This window comes from Vidua macroura, chromosome Z (assembly GCF_024509145.1).
Source record: "Vidua macroura isolate BioBank_ID:100142 chromosome Z, ASM2450914v1, whole genome shotgun sequence".
NCBI classification, from domain to species: Eukaryota; Metazoa; Chordata; class Aves; order Passeriformes; family Viduidae; genus Vidua; species Vidua macroura.
The window spans coordinates 71,114,561-71,132,422 of NC_071611.1; the positions used below are offsets into that span (position 1 = coordinate 71,114,561).

Consider the following 17,862-nt stretch of genomic DNA (forward strand, 5'->3'; position numbering starts at 1 on the left):
GAGGCACACACAACTGCTGCTGTTTTATTTTGCCACTATACCAACAGAAACAACCCTTCTATAGATGTTTCTGGCTAAGGATTCTGCAGTCGGAGATGTAGCATGCTTTAGTATAATTCGCATGCATTTCATAACCTGCAGATTTCATAACCTGTTAAAGAGTGGCATTGCAGCAAAGCAATTTTATTTCTCTATGGCTTCTTTTTGTTCTCTGGTGGGAGGGGAAGATGTGTTTTGGGGATTTTTATAGTAATGTTCGAGAATTTGTCAGTCTCATTCTTTCCCACTGCTGTTTGCCTTGTTCAGCCTCAGCCCCCACACCCTCCTCGCCAAATTCACGGCAGAATTCCTGAACTCCCGCTCGGAAACTGGCAAAACGCTGCAGCATGGCGGGCCGGCGCCCACCTCGCTACGGGCTGCGCATCCTGCCCGGCCCCGCCGCACACCGCCCGCGGATCGGGATGCGATTTCTCCCCCCGTGCGGTTGTCCCCCCGCGGGCCAGTGTCCCGCTCCCGGCGCCGGTGAACTCTCGGCGCTCCCTCCGCCCCGGGCCGGCCCCGGAGGTCTCTCGCTGCAGGCGCGGGGCTGCCGCTCGGCTCGTGGGAGGCGGATGGAGCGGGGCGGGGGGCGATGGAGGTGCATCCCCCCGCCCCGGCCCCGCCCCGCTGCCCCGCCGGGCTGGGGACCCGCCACCGCCTCTCCAGGGCGGCGCGGGGGGAAGGAGGAGGAGGGGAGAGGGAGGGGAGAGCGGGGAGGGAAGGAAATAAGTAAGGAAGGAGAGAAAGAGGGAGGGAGGCGAGGTGTAGCCGCCGCCTTGTCGCTCTGCATTCTGCAGCCGGCGCGGAGGAGAGGACAGCCCCCGGCAGGCGTCCCGGCATGCTGAAAGTCACCATGCCCTCCTCATCCTCATCCTCCTCGTCCTCCTCATCCTCCTCCTCTGGGTCCTCGGCCGCCAGCCGCCCCAGCTCCGCCGCGCCCGACTACTGGATCGATGGCTCCAACAAGGACACCCTGGCTCACTACTTCGAGCTGGAGTCCGAGCTGGGACGGTGAGGCGGCGCCGGGCCGAGCCGGGCCGGGCCGGGCCGGGTGGGCGAGGGGTGGCCGGGGCTGGGTGTCCCTGAAAGCGTCGCTATGGCCAGAGCGGCAAAACTTTGGCTTTCGTGAGCGGCAGCGGGAGACCGCGCGGCTTTCACCAGGGGCAGGCTTTCGAAGGAAAAAATCCCAGCTCCCCGGGAGCCAAGCCGAGAAATCCCCGGGTGAAGGGAATGATGTTTTGGGAGGTGGCATCTCTCCGCTCGGCGGACGCTGGCCCGAGCGGGCGGCTTTTAGGCAAGGTACCTGTGTGCTACCAGTCCCCGTGCGCTGTCGGCTGAAGGGTGGGCATCACTTCGGGAGCGCTGAAACGCCGCCTCGTTCACGGCATCCCTTCACACCAGACCTTCCGCCGTTCTCTCCATTAGCGGAACCTTGCGCTGACGAAGCTCCCACCCGAGATAGGATTCCCTGAATAGGCCTCTGCAAGCAGGGTCCTTCCCATCGGGGTACAGTGTAGGTGAGGGAGCTGCTACATCTTCATTCATTAATTTTTGCACTACTGCCCTGTTGATGGTCCTGCCTAGCAACCTCAAGGTCCCAAGTGTTTAGGTTCTTAAAAACTGAAGTCTGGTGTAAAAACGCTATATCTGACGTGCAATTTTTGCCCTCTTAATGCATTTGTTAGTTCATGTTGAATTTACAGGTAGAAACTAATGTGCAAAAAAGTGGAAAATTACAGGTCTTTCAAGTTCACAGTACATGACTTAAATGTGTAAGTCAGTAGGTAGCAAATAGCAGCTGCTAATTTTGCCAATGACAGAGCATGAAAACTCCTAAATAAATGTGGGAAATTTGCGGATAATAGCATGGGTGCCTTGGTAGAATACTTTTTCCAGAAAGGACATGCAATGAAAGTTATTGTTACAAAGTATACCTGTGCTTTTCTGTACCTTAACTGATAGGGGCAGGAAAGGTGGTAGAAATAAAGTATAGCATAATTCTTGACTTTCTGCCTAGGTCTTATGCATCTGCTGCTACTTTTTTCCCCTCACTATTGTTACTATTCCTAGTCAGATTTAATAGGTATAGTTTTATGTATGCTTGTCACATTTATATTTCACTTCACTGTACCCCTGTGAAGAAGCATAAAAATATAAAGCAGCAAATATTGATGTGTTGGTTGTGTCTCTGGAGTTGACAAAAAAAGAAAACAAATCAAAATGCTTAGTGAATTACAATGGTTGATACCAACCCCGTCATCTAGATCAGTACTCTTCTCTGGGGTCTGTCTAGAATCCTCCCACCATTTGTGATAGTGACTGTGGGCTTTGCTTAAGTGTAATATGTAGTGGTGATACATCTTGGGTTTGTTGCATAAGGAAGGGTTTTTAATATGTGAAATCACCAGTGTTTGGTAGGAAGAGTTAATGCCTGTAAAAGTACTAGAGTAAAGATGAGATGCAATGGATTTTTCCAACTTGCAAGGTGAGAGAGTAAATGCTAAAAAACAAACAAAAGGTTTGAATATGGAAGATAACCACACCCAAGCAGTGTAGAGATGTGAGCCATTAGGTCTGCACTGCTCCTGGATAGAGCTAGGAAGTAATATTTAAAACAAAGACAATACAGGAGAAAACAATAATCCTAATCAAAGATTAAGAGGTAGAGAAGGGACAGAAGAACATGCTTTGAGAGAAAATTTCTCTAATGGGTATGGCAATGAGATCTTGCTCCTTAGTTCCCAAGGCCAGCTTTGAGATTTTTTCAGAGCCAGCATCTAGAGTGTTGATGTTGTCTCAGAACCTCTCTGATAGGTGTATCAAATCTATAAGGAAGATCCAACAATCCCTCTTGGTGCCCAAGTGTAATATAAAAGTGTATTGTTTTTTCTTGGTAACTCTCTCTCCAAACTTTTAGTTTTGGATATGGTTTTGAGTATGTCTACAAAAAAAATTATTCATTGCTTAGTTAGGTTAGTGTTGGGGAGAATGTGTCAGATGAGGCTGAATAATGCGGCTATGTGATGCCTTTAGATGCAGTAAATAAAGTATAATGGAAAACATTGTCCTAAATTATCTTTAGCAAATACAGGGATTGAAAGATGTCTTTTGGCAGACTCCAAAGACCTGCATTTGGACAGCTGTGGCCAAATATGGGAATTTCCATTTGGAAGGAGTGCTCCTTGTGCAAAGTATATCTGACATATCCCTAAGATGTCTTACTCTGTAACTCTTGCTTGCATGACTAGCTAAGGCATCATGGAAGAAGAGGGAAATGATCCTTTAGAAATAATGATAAATGCCTTTAAGCTTAGGTGGGAGTCAACAGTCGTTTTTAAACAGTGGAGTTCCACAGGAATCAGTTCACATGTCTGTGCTGCTCAGCATATTCGTAGATAGATGGGCTGAACAGAAATATTTGCTGGTCTTTGTAAATTGTCAAGGGTTTAAAGGTTGTGTTGCCTATGAAGAATTACAGAAAGAAAAAAGCTTACTCTACTGTTGGGGCATTTAAATGGCAGATGAAATTTAGTCTGGAAAAATAAAATGTCATGGATTGAACATCTCATTAGAGGTGCTTCTTGGCTGGTGGTTTTTTTTTGGTTTTTTTTGGTTGTTGTTGTTTTTTTGGGTTTTTTTGTTTGTTTGTTTTTTTTTTTTGTTTTGTTTTGTTTTGTTTTGTTTTGTTTTTCTTTTATGCAGGCTCTTTGGGGTATCTGTCAAAAAATGGGGTATCCAGTCAAAACTCAATGACAGGAGGTAAGGCCACTTTAGCACAGTGTACTGCAAGTCCTGGCCACTGGAAACTATCTATGGATGCTAAAGGGTTACGTGGACTTAATGGGCAGCTAGGCTACTAGTTTACATGCAGGAAATCCACTAAGACTGATTAAGCATGAAGATGCTAACTCTTGAACTGTAATTCTTGAGAGTTCTGAGAGTATTCTCTGACAGTGCTAACAGGAGTTTGCTCTATTCTTACATTCTACTTGAGGTATCTGTGTTCAGTCACTGTTCGTACTCTGGGCTAGATAGGCCTTTATTCTCATTCTCTTATTCTGTTTTTATGTTCCACTGGAGCCCTGATTAGTTCACCTTCCTCTTAGTCCATTTTTAGAAGGGTTTTTCTGTATAAGTGGAGCTCAAAATACTGTAAATGTGAATTTTGTGTTTTGCTTTTAAAAATGTCTTTCTGTTACAGGTTGCAGTTGCTGATGTAGAGTTTGGAATTTTGTTCTGAGTGTATTTTATCTAAAAGCTTATTTTCCACACTCACTTGGAAAAAGATGTTGAAAATGTTATACTCTAAACTTCTATTTCCTTAAGGACTAAAACCTTTTGTTACCCTTATATATCTTTTGGTACAGAGTTTCTGAATTCAAGGCTGGTCTGAATATGGTATTTGAGTGAAGAAGAAATTCAGTAATGATTTTTTTTGATACTCAGCAATATTACAAAAAATTTTCTTGGTTGGAATTTTATTTGACAGGCACCCTCTTTGCCTAATTAACTACATAATTATCTGAGTTCAAACTGTCTAATGTTACTATTGTAGGCAGATTGCAAATCTATTAAATGGTCAAAAGCAGATGAAAGTATTTCCAGTCAAATCCTTTGGGTTTGCTTTCTTCCAAGGTTACCTTTTCCTGCATGGGCAGTCTTTTAGCTGTCTGATCCTTGCTGAAGACTGAGACTGAAAGGCTCTCAGTACCTGGCAACTTAGCTTGGACTGACAGTGTGAGCTGAATTATAGGTGGTTTATATCCTTGAGTTTTTAGCACAGAGAAAGTTTAAATCTAATGTACAGTTTAAACTCGAGATTTCAGTGTGCAGAATGGCGGCTTACTCTGCGAATCCTATTTATGAAAGCTGTCATCCTAACATGTATTTTTGAAATGGCAGTAGTAGATGAAATCAGCTAACTTCTTTGTTAGCTGATTTAAGCTAACAAAGCAAAAACTTCTTTGTCAAGCTGATAAAAGCATTATTTTATAGAAATTGATTGGTTTTGCACTTGATGCTTGGAAGTTCCAACAGTTTTTGCTTTGAAAGCATGCCAATTATTTTACTGTCCATCCCTTCATTAAAAAAAAAGGTTCTTTTTTCTGTTCATCTCAAGAGCAATTTGGTTTCCAGCCTTTTTGCCTGTTTATTTTGAGAAATAATTTTCTCAGTGTGCTTTAGGGTACATTTAAATTATGTCTGTCCCTCCTTCATAACACTCTCACTCACTTGTTTGTGAATTTTTTTTAGTGGACCTGAGGATTTTTCGAAGTGATGCAGGGATGCAACTGATAGACAGCACATGTCTGTGGTGCTAGCTGTCTGAATGTGAGCGTGGAGTCCTTTTAGGAATCATGATGAGAATTATCTTTGAGCAGAAATTGCCTGTGTAGCTGTGCCTGTGCCACAAACTGTAACTTGCTTGCTACCCTCACACCTTCAGACAAGCAGGAAGCATTTTCCCTCAGACAGTTCCTGCCCATAGGGAAAGTTGTTGAAGAGGTGGGTCTGAGGCCTCATTTGGGAACCTTCTTGTGTTTGGACCTTGCTTTGAGGTAGGAGGATGGGAGATAGAGTGGGCAGGGTGAAGTTTCTGACTTGGGTACCAGAAACCAGGACTTGCAGTGAATAGCCCAGGCTTTGGCAACTAAAATTCTTTACTCAGTACAGGGTGTGATTTTTTTCCCAGTTTTGTTGGGTTCAGTTCAACAACTGGTTGATTTGGAAGTAAAAAACTGTGTTGAAAAAGCAATGAAAGAAAATTTACTATTCCATAAATAATACCTGAAATGAATAGGTGATCAATTCTATGTAAATTTAACAGCTTTCTCATACTTAAAAAAAGAGATATTAATAATGAAAAATTATGATAGAGAATAGTTATTTCATGATGTTCAAGTTTTTTTGGTTTTCTTTTTTTTCTGTCAGCCACTATGCTTTTATGTCACTGGTTTAGATAATGTTTTCTAATTTGACAAATTATATTTCTAGTGGAAAAAATGAATAGCTCTTGAAGTACTCTTAAGAATATTGAAGAGGTTTTTTTACATAGATTGGTTTAAGGAGTGATAATCATATAATTTGTGCTAATACAAGAATTGTCATGCTTGAAAAACATCAGATTTAACTGCAAGAGGTAAGATGTAACAAAGTCATTCTTTTAGCATATTATGGGAAGAATCATAGAATATCTTGAATTGGAAGGGACCTACCAGGATTATCAAAGTCCAAGTCTTGCTGAAGAGAGAAAATCTGAAATCAAATAAGTATTTTCAAGAGCAATTGAAAGAGAGTGGTTGTGGAATAAGCCTGTGTGATTCTGGGTGGAGAACAGATAAATGTACTGAAGTTCTGTAGTATCAGAAGCATATTATGTGTTCATTCCACTAAGTATCTTTTGTGTGTGCAAGTGTGCACACTGTTGTGTAAGAGATTGTAATGGGCACTGTTTCATAGGCAGAATTCTTCCAGTAGGAGATGTTTAAAAGCTTGCTCACATAGTAAATAGCCACATTTTAAGAGACCACCAGTTATGAAAAAAATCATTGAAAAAATACTCAGCAGTTTGCAGTAGCCTGTGCCCCATCTGTGGAAATTCAAGTGCTTGCTAGAAAGGGGTAACTGTCCTCTTCAGTCACTAAGATCAAAGAAGTTTTATTTTCCTAAATATTGTCTGAAAAGTTCAATAAGGAAATTTTAAAAAATAGTAATTCCCAGCCCTTATTTTGTTTGAAGTGTAACAAGTTGAGCCAGCTTTATTGCAGTAGATGAGAACAATTCTTCTGTGGTCTTCTGCTATCCACAATATTGACTGGGCTTTGAGAAAGCAATCTTCTGACCTGGACATTGTGTGGAAAAACCTGTAGAGGTTTGAATATTATTTTCATCTATATATATGCAATATGAAGGAGCCATTAGTAGGAGTTCCCACTGTATAACAATAAAGAACATGTACTTCCTTGGGCTTTCAAAATGAAGTAGAATTTAAACATAGAAACTTGCATATTTATTTCCTCTTTGCTTCTTTACTTAGGCATTCTTACCATACTTCCTCTGTTTGCAAGAAGCAAACCTTTATTATCTAAACAATCAGTAATTTCACAAGGAATATTCTTTTTCCAGTACAGAGATGATAATTCTCAGAAAGGGAAACTATTTATTTCTAAAAGTTGGTGCTGCTTTTTGTTCTTGGTTTGTCTAATTTTTTTTTCTGATATTTATAATTTCTGTACCTCTTCCATTAAAAAAAAGGGCAAGAATGATGCATTTTACAATTATTCACTGATATACTAGAAATTCTCTTACATTTTGGCGTTAGTGATGCTTTATTTGGCCTTGCATTGTCAGTGTCATTACTATCATTGATACATTGAGTAACCAATGACAGTAATGGCAGTGACCATTACTATCAATGTCATTACTATCATTGGTTACACTCTGTTAAAACACACACCTGGACACCTCTGATAGACACCTCTGTTGGGTCCATCAATATTTGCATCTGTTGCCCCTTGAATAGATTGAAAAGGTGTCATTTTGCTCCTTGCAAAATAATTCCAAATTATGAGACCATGTAACAATATGACTTTGCTGCGAACAGGCTTAGAAAGAAACTTTAAAGTAGCAAAAAGAAGGCAGGTTAATTACAATAAAGTAAGCCTGTTTATTGCAAAGCGAACAACTGGAAGCAAAAGCCTCAGGCTAGTCCGGAGACTGTTTCAACAGCTTAGTAATTGTAACCTAGGGGTGTTTCCAGGGAAAGCGGCTCCGAGGAAAGAGCCGGGTGTCCGACACCCCAGGCCTTTTAAAGTCTCTCTCATGTCCTGATTGGGGCGCTCAGGATCCACGCGGTGACAGGTCTATTTCTCCGTTGCTGATTGACTTATAAGCTGGTGCAGTCTTGGCCAATCATTTTGGAATTCTCGACTCCCCTTGGTTGGTCTCTCTTCCAATCTTGATTTAAGTTGTGGTTGTGTTCTGTGATGTAATACTCCTGAAAGTTTCTCTGCCCCTCCACAAAGATTGGCACCCCAGCTCCTCCCCGGTTCCACACCCCCTTTATACACGAGTAACAGTACTGTGTTTTTATATAAAAAATCACAATTTGTTACTTGTACACACATTTAACTTGTATTAACAACATTTAACTTGTATTAACAACATTTAACTTTGTAACAACATTTAACCATTGTTAACTACATTCCCCAAAGGTTTAAATTTTATTTTTGTTCATAACAACTTTGCAAGTGACCACTCAATGTGTAGCAACTAAAGATTTTGAATTTGAATTTGATCTTCAGGGAATGAGAGGATCTACCAAAGTGGATTTGGTTCAGACACAAGTAATGGCTTGAACAACATGGTGTTGTAGGTTATAAGTTTGCCTTCTTTCATTTATGTGGTTAGCTGTGCTAGAGAAAAAGGGCTATAAAATGTAATAGAGAAGGAAATGGGAGCCCTCTTGAGGAACAAAAATAAATATAAAACAGTTGACAGTTTACTATCTATATACTATGGCATTTTGTGAGGGATAATGTAAAAGCAAATCCAAGAGTCATAATTCACAGCTTGAAAAACAAAACACTAAATTTTATGCCCTTCAACAAATGTATAGTCCGTGTTCCAATGCATACCTTGCTGTGAGCATCCATATGCCACAGATAAGATGCCAGAACTCTAACTTTATCTCAGAACTGATGTCATCTCCACATTCCTTTTCCCCAGACCCTCCTCACCAGAGACATGTGATAGATCTCTCCTCTGGCCTGTCTCCAGGCATTGTGAAGGAAAAAAACCAAAACCAGCTTGCTTAGATTTAAGGAATAGCTGTCAATTCTAAAACAGGGTCATGTATGTGTTCCTCTCCATACCTTTCTCCACAATAGTTTCTCCTTCTTGCAAATATTCATATTTTCCTCTCAGTTGAGATGATTATAAACACACCAATATGTTTACTTATTTTCAGTTGTTTGATCTTTAAAGCATATCCATGTCTACCAGGTTCATTGCCTTTGGGTACTGACACTGCATCTTAATATAGTCAATTTAGTGTGATTTCATTAATGAAGACAATCCTAATTGCACCACAGACTTTAGCAGAATGGAATGCAAATAAAAAAATTCAACAATTGTCTTGTTTTTATTTTTTTGTATTGAGGTGTCTGGGAGAGACAGTCAATCAGATCAGCTGCCACTGGTATTATCTTCAAGTACTTCTCAAATAATGTTCATATTGATTTTCTCTGAATAGTCCTTGTTAACAGAGTCACACTGACAGTGCCAAAGGATGTGGTATGTGATTTTATTTTGTACTTAGCTGTAAAAAAATTAAACACACCATGTTGAAATGATTGGACTTCTGTACCCTTTTATGGAAGGCTGGACATAAATTGTGCAGTTTTCACTTGATAATAGGATCTTTTACTATTATATTTTTTGATGATTAGTTGTTTGAATTTTATTCAAACTTAAGGACATATCTCTTTCAGATTCTCTCTAAATACAGGACAATGTTTGCTGTTTTCTGACATATTAGGTGTCCTGCACCAGCCTAAAGTTGTGGATCAACAAGAGTATTTCAAGAGCATGCTTTGGACCAGAAAAAAAATTCAATGCTTTTGACACACTTTGATTGTTTTATATTAATGTGGTGGTGTTACATAGTTTTAGATTTTTGCAGAGAAAATTTATGTTTTGGTAAGGCTTATAAGGCCCTGAGAGAGTCTGCCAGGGATGAGTACAGACTTTTTTTTAATGGATTTTTTTAACCTATTGACATATTTTCTAATTTAATGAACCACAGTTCTGATCTGATATACAGTGCTTTACAGATGTTTGGGTTTTTGTCTTCCTGATGGAGAATGTGTTTGTCAGCTTCCTGTGCTGTGGAATAATGATTTGTTAAAACTGAATGCAACATATACTGAGAACTCTGACATCATTATCATAATCTATGCCCAGAGAGCTGTAGAATACATGTACACGAATGTTTTTAGCTGCCTGCTTTGAGTGATCCTTCCCTCTACATTCTCTTCAAACCCGCATGATTTTCTGGCTGACTAGCTTAGTAAAATTAAAAATGAAAGGGTTGAAATCTGATTTTGTAATGGGAAGCAACACTTTAAGGCATAGGTATTGATGACCCCTTAGGAAATGACTGATTACATTGTTTAATGACTTTAGGCTTCAAGTGATCAGAGGAAGAAACCTAATAAAGATGGAGTTTTTCCCTTCTCCTTCTCACCCTTCTGGTTTTTCTGGAGATTCTTTGCAGCATTTTCAATGGAAGCTGCAAATGCTTGTGGAGCACTGTTCACTGGTCTGCTAGCTAACTGTCAGAGGATTAACTTGAGTTGAAAGAGGGAGGCAAATTCTAGTCTTAAAAATGTTACTAGAACAACAAGTAACTGATAATATTGGAGCAACACATATGACACTGAAAAAGCAATAATACATTCATTTTGTTCAGTGCAGAGAGGAGGAAGATTGGTATCTTATTCTCCCTTCATGGCATTTTAATTCAAGAATGGCTTAATTGTAAACAAGAACAGAGTTTAGTAGTTAAAATTAGCAACTGATGAATTCTAAGTAAGATTAGTAATCAATATGTAGTGGAAGATCTGCAATGAAAGAGACCCTAAAATTCACGAGCATGTTTTTCTTCTCTGTCTCCTAGAGGTGAAACCCATCTCCATCTCTGTATTACCTTCATAATAAATATGTACATAAATTATTTTTTGAGTTTAAATTAAAATCCCATCTCTCTTCATAATTGATAAGTATCCAAAAGTAGGTGGAGCAGGAATAAAACTGAGTGAAAAAGGCAGGTTTTTTCATTGCTGTAAAAGTTGTTCAGAGAATTGATTTGATTGACAGTAGCATAAAGAGAATATTCTTTTCAGAGAATCATTAATTTTAAATGAGAAAAAAAACCTTGGTCACATTCTCCTTAGCACAATGGCATCATTTTTGCCACTTGAATATTCAGGTTGTCTAGTAATAGTACACTAGCTCATGTTAATGTACAATGATTTCATATGGTTTGATCCATACTAGGCTATTTTCATTGTTCATTCTACACTTATGTAGTAAAAGAAAAAACCAAAATATTTTAACCTCTTCACATTCTTTTCCTACATGACTTCAGAAAAGATGAAATGTCATTTGTAATGGAAAGATCATATTAGATGTATTTCCCTTGCAAATGGCTGTCTAAATTAGGGCTGGTGAAATGTATTCTTCACATAAATAGCCCTCCAAATCTTACTTTCTTTCTCTTGTCAGTCTCTATTCTGTGAACTGGTTATGTTTGCTATTTGTGAATTAACACAATAAATATATACCAGATAGCCTGTTTAAGTAATTTGCCATGGTGGTTCTTATGAATCATGTGTCTTAACTGTATCAAATACCTGGTAATACCATTTTATTGTGTTTTGCTCTAACTCACAGCTAAGATAGAATAATAATGATTAACAAGATGTGTTAGTCACCCACAATGGCATGTAGCCATTAGCAGACCATATGTAATTCTTTAGAGCCATACCTGTTAAAGCTTGTTTTATCCACATATTCTTATCTTTGCAATAGTTAATAGTCATATTTGAGGGCTCTGGAATTTTCATCCCATGATAAATTTCAATATTTTGGCATTTCTCTTTGTTTTGAGTTAGAATGAGTATTTGAAGTACTTACTCATTGTGGATAAGGGACAGTTTCACACCATGGAATTATTCAATAATTTTGAATTTAAATTTACAAATCTTTTCACATTTTGTGATTTGTGTTCATTAAAGACATTCTTCACTCAAAGTAACCAGATTGCAAGTATGAAGTAAGTTAATATCTTGTGTGATGGTGCCTTGTGAGAGCTCTAATTCAGGTCCCTCTTAACAGTTTTTGTCTTGTGTCTTTGGTTCTTGCTTGGGCTGTGTTCTACAGCTTTCATATGATTTATTTCCCTGCTGGAACATAAAGAGGTTACAGACGCTGTGTTCATATACTGCCTCCAGTTACAAAATTCTCAGACTTTTCTAATAAGAACAATAAACATTATTGAATGGGATGGCATGGGGTCACATTTGCCTTTTTTACAACTGCTGTCTTGGTGGCTTATAGCTGTGTGGTTGTTTTTTGCCCAAACTGTATGTTTTCCATTTTCCTTCTCTGTTTGCAGTTGATGAGATTTTATAGTGGCGTTTTTGTTATTTGTCTGTACTTCGTGACCGTGCAGTTAATGCAGCTAAATTTTATCCCTTTTCTCTTGATCCTACTCCCCAGGTAGTAACTACAGGGTTTTTCTTTCTGGTATTATAGCCCTCTGATGCACTGCCAATGCCTCTCCACCTTTATCATCAGCAAACTGAATCAGCAGACTCCAAAGTTTATGCCAAAGGAGATAATTAAAATATTAAATAAGATGTAGAACCAACTAAAGGCACAGTGCTCAAACATGCATGTCAAATGAAAGCAAAAACACTGAAGTAATATGCAATGTGTTTCTGTCAAGTTTTAATGAAGGTTAGATGCAAAGGCAAAGAGACTGAGACCGAGAAAAAAAAATCCTAAAAGCAAATGGCTAATAAAATTGTTCCCCTCTATACCATTATTCCACTCCAACTGAAACTGAAACAAATCAGAATTTTTGCACTATTGCCCGTACCAAAGATGAATCTCTATTTTCCTTTGGTGATTCCTAGCTCCTTTAGCTAAGGGAGTCTATTCTCACCTTCCCTCTCCCCAGCTCCCAGTGCTTTCCCTAGAAAGAGGAAGCACTCAAATGCACTCTCAATCATCTTTATGCAAAGAGGAAGAAATTATCTCCATGTATTTAATAGGCACAACTTCAGAAGCTGCAAAATTGGTCATTCTGCACCTGTCTTCTTGTGATGGATGCCAAATAATATAATTGGTGTGCTAGTCAGGAAGCTGACAGAAATCTTGATGTTTCAGTAGATTAAGTTTTAATATGCAGATAGGTATAATCCTCCTCCTGTTTTTGAAATGTGGATTAAGTGTTTATAAATGTATTGACTCCTGAATGTGGAAGGACTTATCTCCAGTAAGTTTGTCAAACAAAACAGAATATGTTGGCATGCATTTGAAAATTATGTGGGTCTGTTAGTTATTTGGGACCTGATAGGTCCTAATTTTTTATCCAACCAGCATAATAGTTGCAGCTGTGACAAGTGACAGCAACATTGACATAAAATACTTGCCTTCATATGTATTATGAAAAATATATTTTAAATTTACTTGTAAACAGTTTATCTGAAAATATACTGTGGAGGAATTGTGTTTCTTTACTCCCAGGTGGTTGGTTATGGTAGTTCTTCAACAGAGGACTACATCTGTGAGTTAGAATAATTCACTTAAATTTAAGGACTCCTTGTGCACGCCAAGGAGAAGAGAACTACCTTGACCATGATTACAATAAAATTTTTAATTTAGAAAAAAGTCTGTAAATATCTGTGCTTCTGTAACAGCCTTTTAAATATGAGCAAGACAGATGAGAATTGTGCCTAAAATTGGTATGTGATAGTTTTGCAGAAGAGACTGTACGACATAGTTGCCCATATTACCAGAAGCTGACTCGATGACTCAGGAGAGTTCTCAGTTATCTTCAGAATAACTGCATTGATTTTCAGTGCCCTCTTGTTGGCAGCAGTAAGTTCAGTATTGATCTGTTGACATCACCAAAGGATCAGCCAGATTCTCCTGGTCACATTCTTATCTCAAATTGAAATCAAAATGTCTTTGGGGGCCAATGTACTCTCCTACATCCTTAATGCCTGGCTAGTGGAAAAGGTACCTAAACTGCAGTTGTTGCCCTCAGAGATGGGCATGCAGTGCACTGGGTATGTGTGTTTTAGTGTTTAAAGGAAACTTAAACTTGCCTTCCAGGTAGAATCAACTCTAATGATACCATGAATGTGCTTTTCCATTTTGCTTTTGTAAAGACACCTTGTTTGGAAACACTCAGTATTTGTTTCCAGAACTTTCAGCTATTTCAGAGTCTACTGAAATGCCCAGAGCAGCCCCTCAACCTCCAGAAATCTGAAGCTAAATCTGAACCTTCATTTCTGTTCCTCATACCCAAATAGTCATGTAAATTTGCATGCAGTGCTTGAGAGGTAATACAGAATCACAGAACAGATGTATTTGGCAGAGATTTATTAAGATCATCCAGTCCAACTCCCTGCTTAAAAGTTAGTTAGAGAAGGTTTCCCAGCAGTGTGTCCAGCAGAGCTTTGAGTAGATGGAGATAAACTAGGGAAGGCATTCACCCAGTGAAATTATACATGGGCTAACACTTAATACCTCTTAACAGTTGTTGGGTTTTGGGTTGCCTTTTTTTTTTTTTCTTAGTCAAGGGCTTGATTTGTGTAATTTTTGACTACATATCAAGATGTCTTTTCTTGTTATAGTAGGACAATTATTTTATTTAATATTGGAAATTAGGATTGCATGCAAAATTCATAATTTAGTATTTATTTACAGGGAATTTTCTCTGCCATTTAATACCACTAATACATTTAATTTAATACTGAATCTCAGTACACACTGGTTGCAGCTGGGCACAGACTTACTGTGGAGAAATTGGATTATAAATAATTCCCAACCAGCTATTTTCACCTCATTTCTCATTTCAGCTCCCTGGGTAGCAGATACTGGTCAGTTAGACTTATTGATGACCTCTCTGCACTGTGAAAACTAAACTTTTATTCCTTCCCTGTTTTGTATCTCTTAACCAACTACTAATTCATTGGTGCTTTCTGTGGTTTCTTCAAGTACCTGTTTTGAGGGACCTTGTCAAGTAACTTCTGAAAACCCAACTATCAAAATCAATCAAACCTACTTTATATTGAAAATCTTATTGAATCTTTCAGAGAAGGTCTGTGGTTTTGACACATAGCTTCTCTTTACTGAAGCCACTTGAGTTCTTCCCCAGGCTCATATATGTATCCATATATCAACAGTTCATATTCTTAGAGCTTTAAATTACTTCAGCCATATAGAGCAACAGTACAGTCCTTCAGTTCCCTCTGATTAACATTTTAAAAAATTGTTGTCACAATTGTTCTGTTTCAGTCTAAAATGGCTAAGTCAGTGTTGTACAAGAGTTTAGATATCACTTTAATTTAAGCTATTTCATCCATGAGTTCAAGTTAATCAATTTACTAGGTCTCATCCACTGCCTATAATGTGCTATTGGTCATTTTATCTGTTTTTCCCATGTTTTTTGCCTCTTCACTCTCTCTATGTGAGCTTTGAAGACCTTTTCTTTTTTCCATCTGTCTTCTGAGTAAAGAAAGATTCTAACATTGGGAAATGTCAGATTTATCACAGGCTGTTCAGTAGACGCAAAATCTTTAGAGAAATAAAATTTAATAATGATGGTGCAACCACTTACTAGTGTATTATGGCCATTCTGTGCTTGCTGAAGAGATCACCTTCAATACAGAATGTTTTCCATTTGGTGAAAAACAGGTAAGATGTTGCTGTCCCGTCATTTGATGCAAATGCCCATTAACAGTAGATCTTAGGGAAGAGTGAAGCTGCAGAAGCTGCTGTTCATCCTTGCAAGGTGTCATCCTACACCTTCCTTTTACTGTGCCTTAGCACAGGTTAGGTAAGGTGAAGGTCGTCACATATTTTCCCTATTTTTTATGTTTGACCACATGGTGTTAGCCCCTTTAAGTCCAGCAAAGGAGAAACGTGTATGACTAAATATAAGCAAAAAATTAGTTAAATTATTCTAAATCCCCATGCAGTGCCAAATCCCTTCATCTTTCTCTTTGATGAACTCTGCAAGGGACAGACAATTTTGAGAAGTTGAGGAATAGAAGTTGAGTTCCAGCCTAACCGGCAGATAGAGAAAATTTATCTTGTGTTGTAGGCAGATTTTTTGGTATAGAGATTGTGAATTAATATTATGAGTCTTGCATCAAATTACTGTTTTTTGGGGATTCTGGAATTTATTTATGTAATATTTTTTTTTATAGCTTGTAAGAGAAATACATGTGGCTGGAATAGGCTGGAAAATATACTGTCCTTATTGGATGCTGAAATATGTGCCTAAATGACTGCCATTTAGCCTGACAGGGCTATGTAAGGGTGTTTCAATATCTACTAATCAATAATCTGAATGACAGCTCCTTGGCTGGTTAGTCCTTTCTGTCAGATTCCATTGTCCCTGTATTCATCTGTGACCTTACATTACAGCATCAGTTTTGTTGTAGGAAAACTCCATTTTGTTTAACTGCTAGGAGGTAAAACATTTAACTGAAACTAACCACTCTTATCATTGTCCGTGAAGCAATAAAGTGCTGTTGTGAATGCTCTATAATTCATGTAGCTGCTGTGAATTCAAATGTGTGCACACACGTGTAGGTGCAACCTCGGTTGATGCGAAGATAAGTGGCAAGCTTTTAATGCGTAGCAACTTTTGTGATTCCTTTTGATGTCAGGTGAATGGGAGCCACTAAAGAGGGAGCACAGGTAGAATGAAATTAGTGGTAGGTATTTAGAAGCCTAACGTAACCCTTATTTTTTTTTGGAAGTGTTTGTTCCGTCTTCTATCAGTGATGGACAACTCAGCATTCCAAATTTATGTTAAAAATTCTCTCCAAAGATGGTCGAAAGCTATTGGTCATAATAGTTCTTAAGGTTCAATAGAGATTATAAAATGCCTGCATCAAATAATGGAATTATTTAGGGTGGAAAAAACCCTTAATATGATCCAACTGTAAACCTGATGCTGTAACATTCACCACCAAATCATGACCTCAAGAACTGTGTCTCAATGTCTTTGAAATACCATGTTGCTGGCCATTTCTCCTTGGATTCTGGGGAATTAATTCTGCTTCATATCTCTGTCTCCCAGCTCAGGGGCCTGGGTACCCCAAGGTAACTAATCTGGTGTGGTGCCAGTGCTCTTGGCCACAGGGGCACCGTGGCTGCACAGGTTTCTTCTGCGCCTCATCAGGTGAAGAAGTCTGAAAGTGTGTTATGCTCCAGCAGCTGTGCGGAGCAGCCTTTCTCTTCTGTGCTTCCCCACACCTGAGATGTTTGGATGCTCCAAGCATCCAAAATTTCTGAGGCACTGGTGGTGTCCTTTCCCATAGAGGTGCTTAGAAGAAATGTTTTGAACCTGCTCTTTCTTTCATGCTGACTCCACATCTCTTATTCTCAAATGGTCAAATTTCTGCCAACAGCTGCCGTCCATTATGGCTCAGAAACGTCCAGTTGTGGCTACAGCTTTCTTGTCAATTTCTCATTTTCTCCAGCTAAACTCTCTTTTTATGCATCTTCTTGGGGTCATACTTCTAACAACATGACACAAGATAAAAATCCTCCTTTCTTTTCCTGTTGCCGCACTGTGCTTCTGTGAGTAGTGGAAAGAGGAAAGTCAAGTGAGAATATTTTCCTTGCTTTTAGGTTTTTCAAAGAAAATGCAAAAGGCTGTAATCCCTGATTTGGCCTTTCCCACAGCCTTGATTTGTGTTAGAACTTTCTGGTGCTGGGAAGCAACAGTGTTTAACCTGATCCCCCAGTCATTCAAAAATGAACATTTTCATGGACTCTGAAAGAAGTGTTATTCATCTCAAATGAACTGAGCTCAAAAAATTGAAGAGAAGACTGGAGAATGAAATGAGCATTATGATGCACAGAAACTGTTGATTTATTGTGGAGTCAGACTTCTTTTAGGGCTCTGTCTTGAACTGGGAATCCTATGAGGATTTGCCCTGCCATGTTGAGATTCAATGATCAATGATTCCCATTCAAAATTCAATATAAAATACATGCTGTGAGCATGCC

At 39.0% G+C, this 17,862-nt stretch overlaps 1 protein-coding gene across 2 annotated transcripts in view; it reads left to right on the forward strand.

Moving 5' to 3' along the window:
- The first annotated feature begins 807 nt into the window (after positions 1-807).
- CAMK4 (calcium/calmodulin dependent protein kinase IV) overlaps positions 808-17,862 on the forward strand; it is a 133,524-nt gene continuing 116,469 nt past the window's right edge. The window contains exon 1 of one of the 2 annotated variants that reach the window (XM_054003022.1): positions 808-1,050. In XM_054003022.1, the coding sequence (XP_053858997.1) occupies positions 878-1,050 (173 nt within the window). In that variant the 5' untranslated portion in view covers positions 808-877. The remainder of the gene's footprint in view (positions 1,051-17,862) is intronic. The other variant, XM_054003023.1, reaches the window with a different exon arrangement.